This window comes from Chiloscyllium punctatum, chromosome 1 (genome assembly GCF_047496795.1).
Source record: "Chiloscyllium punctatum isolate Juve2018m chromosome 1, sChiPun1.3, whole genome shotgun sequence".
Taxonomy (NCBI): domain Eukaryota; kingdom Metazoa; phylum Chordata; class Chondrichthyes; order Orectolobiformes; family Hemiscylliidae; genus Chiloscyllium; species Chiloscyllium punctatum.
This window is the reverse complement of record NC_092739.1, coordinates 28,985,938-28,997,069: the sequence shown is the minus strand read 5'-3', so window position 1 is coordinate 28,997,069 and position 11,132 is coordinate 28,985,938. Positions and strand designations below refer to the sequence as shown.

Genomic DNA, 11,132 nt, shown 5'->3' with positions numbered 1-11,132 from the left:
GTAAATTTGACATGTTGATCAATAATATGGGAAATGCTTCCACAAGACCCTGGATTCAGCTTTCACCATTGGATTCAATGGGCAATATGATGCCTTTTGCTGAGTTTAAATCAGAGTCCAGCCTGATTGTCCAGTACTGGGACAATCCATTAATGCCCTGGGAACATCCCATCACGGGAGTCAGTGGTATTAGAATTTGATAAACAAACCTGGAATTGAAAAGCTAATCTTTATGGCAGTGACACCCGACAACTATCATAGACTTTTACGACAATCTATTTTCCTAATGTCCTTTAGGGAAGGAAATCTGCCACCCTTACCTGGTCTGGTCTACATGTGACTGTCTCCTAAATGTCCTGCACAGGGGAGTTTTACATACTAGTTGAGTCAACAGCTCATAGTTTACCCGCTATGTAATTTGTTAACCTAAAAAAAAAGATTGGTAAATTGGAAAACTTCATATTTTTAAAAAAGGCCATATTTGGACTGACACGGTTTTGAGTGGTATAGTTATTTGCTCATCATTAATGATCAAAATAGAACCTCTCTATTTTAGTCCATGATTCAATTGGCAAAAATCATAACGTAACATCTTAACAGTCAGAAGAAACTTAAGCAGCTTGACCAGGTGGACGGACATTCAGGAAGAAAACTCTTCATAAATTGAGAATACTGATTATTCTTCTGCTTTGATGGCTTTAATAAATGTTTTGAATGCAGATATAAGTAATTAAATCTTTCATGGTAACTAAATTAACATATATAATGGATGAACCTTGTTTGATTTCTGTCCAGTCTCATTAATTATTGGACCATTGCTGTATCGCTGGACCAAAATGCAAATACAAAGCCAAACACAACTAGTGGTGAATTTGGTACAAACTATTGGAGTGTGGACATTCACTATTACCATAAAACCAATAGATTTTCTTTGATTTTAATAATGATTCACTTCTCAAAGTCTATATTTCTAATGATCAGTACTTTTATAGCCTGGGATGATATCTTAAATTTTTGTCCAAAAATGCTTTATTATAATCCATATGCACTTTTAAAAATATTGAACAGTTTCTAGTATGCTAGTTAGTGATGAATGCATCAGAATGAAAAAAAAATGACAGTCTAAAACACTGCAAGTAAAATGGTTTCATGTGCTGGAACCGGAAATATGGAAGGAAATCAATTCAATAGAGTTCAAACAACAACTTAAGAGATCATTGCACACCCGAAAGAGTTACCACCCCATGTCAAAAGGGCATTTATTTAATAATGTGTGGAAAAAAAATTAAATGTACAATATGAATGTGCCAGTTATCAGGACTCCAGGAATAAAATGGAATTCCATCAAAAAAATGTTGTAAATTCTCTCACACCAACACAAAAGCTCTGGTATATTATGAGCAAGTCTTTTCAGAACCTAAAGAATGCATTAACTTTAGCTGCTAACCTACAATTCACTGCACAAAAATAACACAATTGGCCTGAAAAACCTCTGCTTTTCTGCTCATTTAAACCTCCTACAACTTAATTCCATCACCATATCCTTTTCCTTTCTCCCTCATATACTTATAGCTTCTCCCGTTATTGAATTATTAACGTATTCTAAAGTGCAACTTCTGGTGTTTTGATGGCTCTTATTTTTCCTCAGTTGCTGTACTGCTGAACAAATGCAGTCAGATTCATATACTGAATTCATGTAATAACGGAAAATAGTGGAAACATTCAGTATGTCAGACATCATCTATGAACAGGAGAAATTGAGGACTGCAGATGCTAGAGCTCAGAGTTGCCAAGCGTGGTGCTGGAAAAGCACAGCAGGTCAGGCAGCATTCGAGGAACAGGAGAATCGACATTTCGGGCATGAAGGGCTTATACCCAAAACGTCAATTCTGCTACTCCTTGGATGCTGCCTGACCTGTTGTACTTTTCCAGCACCACACTCTTGACAGAGAACTTTTCAGGTCAGTAACAGATGAAATGTTATCCTCAAACGCTGACTGTTTTCACTGTCCACAGAGGCTGCCAGGCATGGAGTATAATCAGCATTTTCTGTTCTTGATTCACACCCTGGTTTTTTGAGCAGTTGGCTTTCACTCCAAGCAAAATGAGTGAAACACAAAAGTAGATCGATGAGCTGGCTCTGTTTATCAATTAAACAAATGTGACGTGTTGTACACAGACAAGTTTCTCAGGGCAAAAAGGTGGGATTATTTACACTAACATTTTGTTAAAAATTTTAACCATTAACAGTGAAAGGAATAAGCTTCAAAGCAGCCAAACTCAGTGTCAGAAGTTGCTGCAAACTAGCATGGGAATCCCACCTTAACAAGGAAATGTTAGGTTTTGGCAAAATTCAACTGATAAGTTAAGGTCCCAAGGCAAGTAAGCCAAGGTGAAAGAAAGGCATAGCTTGACCAACAATGTCTGGGATATATTCAGCAGGGAGGTAGATGCAAGAAGAGTAAATTTTTCGAATGAACTGATTGAGAAGTTACATCTATAAATACCAAAAATTAACAGAAACAAGAGATGATTCTCATTTACACTTTAGAAACAGGGAAGATTTAAAAGTGCCACTGTCAAAATACATTTACAATGTGTCCAGAACAGATGTTCATAATTAGCTCATTTGACCGATTACAGTGTATAACACCCTACATAAATGTTGAGAGAAAACTGCATCATTTAGAAAATTACATTATTTATTGCACATCTACTGTGTGCTTATCCACCAGCTTGGTCGGCATCAAGTTTATAGAATGAGTGCCAGATGAGAGATATTAAATCAGAAAAAGCATGTAGTTCTTTCAAACAGCTCTCTCAAAATCCAATACCAGACAATTTATAAAATGAAATACCCACCAGCCTGCCTAAAAACAAATCAAAAACGTTCCACAACAACATGTCTCACTTAAATCAAAACCACTCTTCTGTTGCACTAGCATGCTTTTGAGGTTATTTATTTTGGCTTCAAATTAAAATGCTCGTTTAATAACAAATTACGGGTAGCTATGAATTGTCCCAGTCAATTAATTTCCGGGATGAGGGGATTGTCTTATGATGATAATGATTGGACCGACATTTCCTGAAATTTAAAAGAATGAGAGGTGATTTTAACATTCAAAACTCTCAAAGTGCGACAGGATGGATGTTCTGAGGACATTTCTCTGAACTGGGAGTCCAGAACTATGGTTCACAGTTTCAGAATAAAGCGTTGGCCATTAAGGACTGCAGTGATGAGAGATTTTTTCATCAAAGCATTGTGCATTTCTGGAATTCCCCACACCAGAGAATTCTGGATGTTCAGTGAACATATTGAATAGATTGTCAGAAGCTGATGAAATAAGAGGTCTCAGGCTAGTGTTGGACTGAGCGTGTTTGAACGGTCAAATCACAACCTCCTGTTTTTATGTTTTAAAATTGTTCAAACGACTTTCACACTGGGGCCGACAGTCGGCAAAATAAAAAAAACAGACTTTTACATTCTCAAGTATGCCTGAAACTGTGTTAGATGGCAACAGGAAGAATGTGTAACCTCTGTAACTTGATCTCAGTAGTAAAACTTACAGCCTTCATATCAGAAGACTCAAATGGGAATCAAATCTTTATACATCTGAAGTTGAACATGCTATTTCTGAGCTCTGCAATATTTGGTCAGGCTGCAAGGGGAACCTCAAAAAAGAAAACATTATTTCAGTTAAGGTCCAATAGGACTCTTGAGATTATAAAACACAAACAATTCTGGCTCTCCCACCTACCTTCCCAGAATGAGGAGGAAGTAACAGAAACAAAAGAAATATAGGAGTTGACATTACAGAACCAAAATATCTTGACCTGCAATTTTGAAATACTCTTGTTTAGAGCAAAGCATGAAACAGACTTATATTGATGGAAAAATATGAGCTAACACACAATTAAGAATAACTCAATAAAACCAATGGATATATAACTTAAACAAAGGTTCATTTGTTATGCAAAGAAAATAAGTCAATCTCGTAAGGCTTCATGATATTTACATATTAATATAACAGTATTTATCAAAACTGATCAATAAACCAGTTTAATAATCCAGTGTATCCATTATTTGTTACTCTTTATACAACCAGAACAGCAGTGACTCATAAAAATGAATACATACAAACATGCATCTCATAGCTAGAAAGTTTCATCAATTATACTTCACATCACATTTTCCCTTTACAACACAACCTTTTTAATCAACACCCAATGTAATGGCTTAAAAATTCATTCATAAGCTGAAATTTTACAAGAATTGCACTTAATTGTAAATTGTATGTGCTAACAAAATACAAAGCAGTCATGTCCTTTTGCTGTCTACGTGGACTCAGACCACCAATCAAAAAGGTAAAAAGTCCAACCAGAATTGAAATACATTCTTACAATGCCTTAAAAGTTTGGTTTCAACCAAATTACAATCAAGTAAAGCTCACTACCTACTCTGCTTATCACCACCTGTATTTTTCATATCATTAGGAGAGTGTTCTAGGACTGGGTTCACAAAACCTGCATATTCAGAATTCCCATTATCATCCAATTCTGCACTGACAAAATCATTTTCCCATTCCAGTCCAGTTGACTCATCTGATGCAGACAGTGGGTTGCTCCCAGGTCTATGGCTGCTGTGCCTCAAGGCTGCTTGAAGAATGTCTTCTTCAGTTCTAGAGCGCTCTCTCATTGGAATCATTCTATTAATCCCTTGAATGGAAAAAGGTATTTTTGTTTAGTTCAGTAGGTGAAATAATTCTAAAATTTCAGTTTGTATCAAAAAGCAAGAGCAATGAGAAAAATCATCTTTTATAATTTTACTTTCTTATAGAATCCCTACAGTGTGCAAACAGGTCACTCAGGCCAAGTCCACACTGACTTTCTGCAGTGTGTCCCACCCAGACTCCCTACCCTACTCCTGTGTTTCCCATGGCCAATCCACCTAACCTGCACATCCCTGAACACTACGGGCAATTTAAAATAGCCAATCCATCTAAGCTGCACATCTTTGGAGTCAGAGGGGAAACCAGAGCACCTGGAGGAAACCCATGCAGACAAGGGGAGAATGTGCAAACTCCATGAGTCACCAAAGGCTGGAATTGAACCTGAGTCCCTGGTGTAGCAGTGCTAACCAATGAGTCACTGTGCTGCCTCTTAAACATGACTCTTGTTACAACCTATAGCATTGCCAAACTATGATGTAGCAATTTTAATACAGCAATGTGTATTCACAAGAACATTTTCAGACAGGATTTTGACACTGTGCCACAAGGAGATAGGTGACCAAACGCATGGTTAAAGAGATTGGTTTTAAGGAGCATCTTAAATAGCCAGGAGGATAGGGAAGGAATTCCAAAGCATATAGCCTATACTGGAACAGGCATTGTGACAAAATAAGTGAGAAACTGCATTAAAAACAAAACTGAAGATGACAAGTATTCTTAGATAATGATGGGAACAAGGTTAGATGTAGGGATGCAAAAGGCTTTTGAAGAGATTTAACACAAGGATGGGAATTTCGAGAGGCTGCTGGACTAGGATTTCATGTAGGTAAGGGCAATGATGATAAATGCTTAGAAATTGCTCAAAAGAACCTTTTTTTGAGAGCTCAAATTTATGGAAGATTGGAATTATTGATTAAGAAGTAACCGAAGCACAGATAATGGTTTTAGCAGCAGAAAGATTGAGACAGGTTACAAATATATGCTGTTAAAGTTGGATTCAAGAAGTCTTAGTGTTAGTGTGGTCTTGGTCAGAAGTTCAGCTCTGGTTCAAATAGGATGGCAAGACCGTAAAGAATCTGATATAGCTTTAGATAATGGCTAGGGAGAATAGAATGGCTTATGAGGGAACAGAGTTTATGCTGAGGGCCAGTCTTTGGTCTTCCAAATACTTAGCCCACAAAACTTTTGTTCATTCAATAATGAATGTCAGACAAGCTGCATGACAAATCAGATATAATGAGAAAAAGTCAAGAATGGTAGTGAGATAAAACTGGGTTTCATCAGCATACATATGAAATCTGACTTTATTTTTGGATGTTAAGCTGCAACATTTAGAGGAGAATTGGAAGGGCCAAAGGTAGATCCTTGATTAAATATTAATCAAATCCCAAAGTTTCAATCACTTCCAAAAGTTATAAATTAAAATACAAAACTGATACACAAATGATACAGATGAAGAGAACAACTCATCTTTCAATAAGATATTAATCTGTAATTGTTCAGCATCAAGGAGATTATCTTTGCACTAATTGCAGTCTGTTTCTCAAAGATCAGACACTAGACTGTTTTGATATGTTGACATTTTGACAGCTGCTTGGGAATAAAGTATTTGCACATAAAATTTCATTGACTGTTGAAAATAAGCTGAAGTTTGAGTGTGTGGAATTGTTGCCCATCGGTGTAGGGAGTAGCACTGAATGTGTATGGCTACAGTCTTTACACCCTGGTCATCTTATACAATTTTACAGCCTTTGCAACGTGGTTGCCTGTCCATGGGGAAGTTTAATTCACTCGCTCAGACAAATGCAGCATTTTGGTTGCAAATGAATTTAAATAGAAAATGGAGTAGGCTAGTTCGATCTCAAGCTAAACAATCTCCATCTCGTCTACTGAGATTATTTGGCCAATGAGACAAATATCAAGACTTTCCAGCCAGGAAGAAATCTTCTCTCTGCTTCTATGTTGTCAAGCCACTTAAGAATTGTATATATTTAAGCTACATTGTATTTCAATCTTCTGAACTGCAGCAAAATTTCAGTCTAGTCTACTCAATCTTTTCTCACAGGACAACAGTCTGATACTCGGACTCAGTCTAGTGAACCTTCATTTTTTAAAAGTTTATTAATGGGATGTGAGCACTATTGGTTAATCTAACATTTGTTGCCTAATTGCAGTGGAGGTGTTAATAAATAAGCTACCTTCTTAAAACTTCCACTGTCCTTTCGGTAGGGATACATCCACAACGTCATTCGGAAGGAAGTTCCAGGATTTTGACCCAGTGACAGTGAATGAACATAATACAGTTCTAAGTCAAGATGGCAAGTGGCTTGGATGGGAACTTTCATTGCACTCATTTTATGGCAATATTTCCTTCTTGCCATTGACGAAAAAAACCACAAAGCTTACAGCTGCTGGACCATAGAAATAAAACTGACTTCTTGTGGAAGCTGCTTGTCGCAAAAAAAAAATTGTTTGATTTGGAATTACAATAATCTCCGTAATATGCACCTTGCATGGGGCACGGGGGTGCTGGTTACACGGGTGCTTGTGACCAAGCCTGCTCATAAGCACTGTCAGTGATTTTTGATCAAAAGGAGAAAGAGGAAGATATGACCAAACAATCAGTTGCCAATGTGAGGAAACCTACTTCCATCAATTGTCTGTTGCATGAAAATTCCAGACAATGGGGACTTTATTGTATTAACTCCAAATGCAACATAGAACTGTTTTCAAAACAAACCATAGTTCATATTCCTAGAACAGGCTTATTCTCCTACACTTTTACATGTTTGATGGTTGGAGGCAAGGATCAAAGCAGGCCAAACAACATCACAAAGATCAGTTTTGCCAGCAAATGAGTCATCAATTTTAAAAACTGCAACGCTGGGTTTTGATGTCTTAATTTTGTTGTTTTTCTGAACTGCACAGGATGATTTGATTTGGTTTCAACACTTCTTAAAATTAATCTTGAAGTCTCATAAGAAACAAGTCACTGTGAAACTCCTAGAAGGGAGACAAATTTCCTGCGAGTTGGTGGCAGAAGAGGCTCCTAAACTGGAGCTCACCCACTCTGTCCATCCATTTTTTTCTCTCTACTTACCTCTATTCTTTGGACGGCATCAGTGGTGGAGAGTTGAGCCAGTGCGGACTCCATGGACTCCCAGCCTCCAGGAAGCCCAGTGCGGACTCTCGGCCTTCCTGAGGAAGCCTAGGATGGACTCCCTGCTTTAGAATGGCTGTAATGCTGATCTTTTAACTTTATTTCTTCATTTTTCCAATTTACACAGAAGATTTTGTATCTTTGTATCTAAGATGGTGCCAGAAATAGTAACTTTGTACAGTTTTGCTGTACTCCTGTATCTCTGTACTTGAGTATGTGACAACAAACCCAATTCTAATTCTAAAATTTGTTTGATGTATTCCACAAGTTATGATAGATTAATCTAAGCTGATAAAGTAGATTACAATTTAAGGTGGAAAAATGACTGTGCATTCTTAAAATGTGTGCAGAGGATTAGGCTATTTAATTGTTCAGAGTGGCTTAACTAAAGATTTTTTGCAGCCAAACTAACATAACAGTTCATCCAATATTTAACAAATATTCCTCGTATTTGAACTTAAACTTAAAACAATATTGGATGCAATGGTATTCTAACCTTGAAAAGTGAATGCAAATCTGTGCAGCCAAGGATAAGTTTAGTATCTGAAAGCCATTCCCAGATAAGGCTTCCTAGAACTTATCTACTTTTTCAACAGGGATTTCCGGACTTCTGCTCAGCGCCATAATTAAAACTAATGACGGAAGGTTTACATATTTAAGGAGCTTTACCTTCCTCATCTTCCCACTCGAGGTCCAGTGAAGTGCTATCGTCATTTGTTGATTTGGTTTTTGTTGTCAAGTCACAGCTACTTTCAGTGTTTGGTGTCAGAATAGTCGCCTCTGAAGAGATTCCTAGCATGAAGGCAGAAACAAATCTTAAAATGTAAGAATGTTATATTCTGTCTCAAAATGTGCAACTTATAAATCAAATTAAAAATGAATATTGATTAAAGTCATCACAATTATGACACAAAGCTACAAAGACTGAATTACATTTGAACCAGTACTAACATATTTCATCTGCTTGGTTAAAGAATTTTTAAATGATCATTGAAAAACAAAGCAGCCAGTTCTGAGGATGAAACGAAAACTCTGATTTCCATATCTGCTGAGCTTTTTCAGCAATTTCTGTTTTTGCTCCTGATTACCAGCATCCACAGTTCTTTCGATTTTTATTCAGCCAGCAATGTTTGCATTCTGCTAACAATCATGAATTGCTCATTCTGTAGTTGAGTATTCTACAGACATAAAATACTTTTATATATTTAGTATATTTAGCTGCAAAAATGATAAGTGAATGTGAAGCTACTGTAACTACACAATAAAGGTCACACAGTACAAAGAATTGCTTTATTTAATATTGCTTTAGTACAATTTATTTGTGAATTTCAAAGAGATGCAACAAAAAAAGTAATTGCAATATTGGTAAGATTTTGATTTCCTGAGTATAGACTGGGCAAAACTGTCAAAAATACTGAAAGAGAGGCATTTCTGATATGTACATAGGAGAATCTTCCTGATCAAAAAGTCTCCAGTTGATAAAGAAGCAAAGATTTGTTCTGGAAAATAAAGTAAACCATGTGGAGTTTGTTACAATACAATCCATCTCTTCTCCTTATTTAATCCAATATCTAAATAACTTTAGCCACACAGCAATGTGACAACTCTCAACTCTCAATTAAACAGCCTAACAAATCACTTTGTTGTCGACAAGGTGACTAACCACCTCTTTCTCAACTTCAATTGATGATGGATAATAAGTTCCAGCCTTAGCAATGGTTTACATGTTTGTAATTAAGAACAAATCTAGCCAACAGTAGCAATACACTTCAGTTTAAGGTAATATTACGCGAAGACCACAAAATAGCAAAGGGGAAATTTCTCAAGAAATGTTTTCAGGAAGGGATGATGTATTGCTACATTGGAAATGGCGATTACAAATTAAAGCAATAGACTGTATTCACAGAAGAGACAGAACAGGTACAAGCTCCTTTGAAGGGAAAACGTAGAACATCCAAAGAATGCAGCCTCAATGAAGAAAATCAAAACTAAACCCGAACTGAAAAAGGAAGAGGTATATCAAGAGTATGGTTTAGCTATTAATCAATAGCATCTGGAAAGTGCAAGAATCGATTGAGAATGTTTAATACAGGAACCAGGCAATACAAAACTGAGCATATAAACATCAAATGTGTAAGTGGTTAGGCTAGAAGTAAATGTTGATTAGGGGAATTTGCAAGAAGTTGCAGAGGTAATGGTAAATAATAAACAAGTACCTGGGCGGCACGATGGCACAGTGGTTAGCACTGCTGCCTCACAGCGCCTGAGACCCGGGTTCAATTCCCGCCTCAGGCGACTGACTGTGTGGAGTTTGCACGTTCTCCCCGTGTCTGCGTGGGTTTCCTCCGGGTGCTCCGGTTTCCTCCCACAGTCCAAAGATGTGCAGGCCAGGTGAATTGGCCATGCTAAATTGCTCATAGTGTTAGGTAAGGGGTAAATGTAGATGTAGGGGTATGGGTGGGTTACGCTTCGGTGGGGCGGTGTGGACTTGTTGGGCCGAAGGGCCTGTTTCCACACTGTAAGTAATCTAATCTAATCTAATCTAAGTACTTTGTATCTGTCTTTACAGAAGTGGTGGATGATTTGAATTTTTTTTTTCCCCAAAGGAGGCTGGGGATGTTCTGAATACTTATCAATAAAAAGAAAGTCTCACTAAAATGAACAGCATTACTGAAAATCAGTCACTTCACCCAAATGGATTACGTTCTTGGTTGCTGTCAGGAATCTTTCAAATCTCTGAATATAGAATTAGTCACTGAATGAATCAGGGGAGGACTTAGGCAGTTAATAGGAGGTCCCTTGGGAGTGTTGCCAAACAAAGAGACTGAATGGTGCAGGTGCATTGCTCATTGAAAGTGGAGTTGCAGGGAGATAGGGTGATGAAGGCAGCCTTCATTGGTCAGTGCATTGAGTTAAGGAGCTCGGATATCATGCTGTGGCTGTACAGGCCATGGTGAGGTCACTTTTAGAATACTGTGTACAATTCTGGTCTCCCTGCTGTAGGAAAGATGTGATTAAACTTGAAAAGATTCAGAAAAGATTTACAGGATGTTGCTAGGATGGGAGGATTTGAGATATAGGGAGAGAATGAATAGGCTCGAACATTTTGCCCTGGAGCATCAGAGGCTGAGGGGTGACCTTATAGAGGTTTATAAAATCCTGAGGGGCATGAATAGGGTGAATAGCAAAGGTCTTCTTCCCAGGATAGGGGAGTCCAAAACTAGAGGGCAAAGGTTTAAGAT

The 11,132-nt window shown here is 37.5% G+C and overlaps 1 protein-coding gene across 2 annotated transcripts in view; it reads right to left on the bottom strand.

The window, feature by feature from the left end:
* Nucleotides 1–1,229: 1,229 nt before the first annotated feature.
* The window catches only part of ap1ar (adaptor related protein complex 1 associated regulatory protein), a 120,943-nt gene continuing 111,040 nt past the window's right edge, over nucleotides 1,230–11,132 (bottom strand). For both annotated transcript variants that reach the window (XM_072583512.1, XM_072583418.1), the window contains 2 exons: nucleotides 8,560–8,682; nucleotides 1,230–4,716 (listed from right to left, as the gene is read on the bottom strand). In XM_072583512.1, coding sequence (XP_072439613.1) covers nucleotides 4,451–4,716; nucleotides 8,560–8,682 — 389 coding nt within the window. In that variant the 3' untranslated portion in view covers nucleotides 1,230–4,450. The remainder of the gene's footprint in view (nucleotides 4,717–8,559; nucleotides 8,683–11,132) is intronic.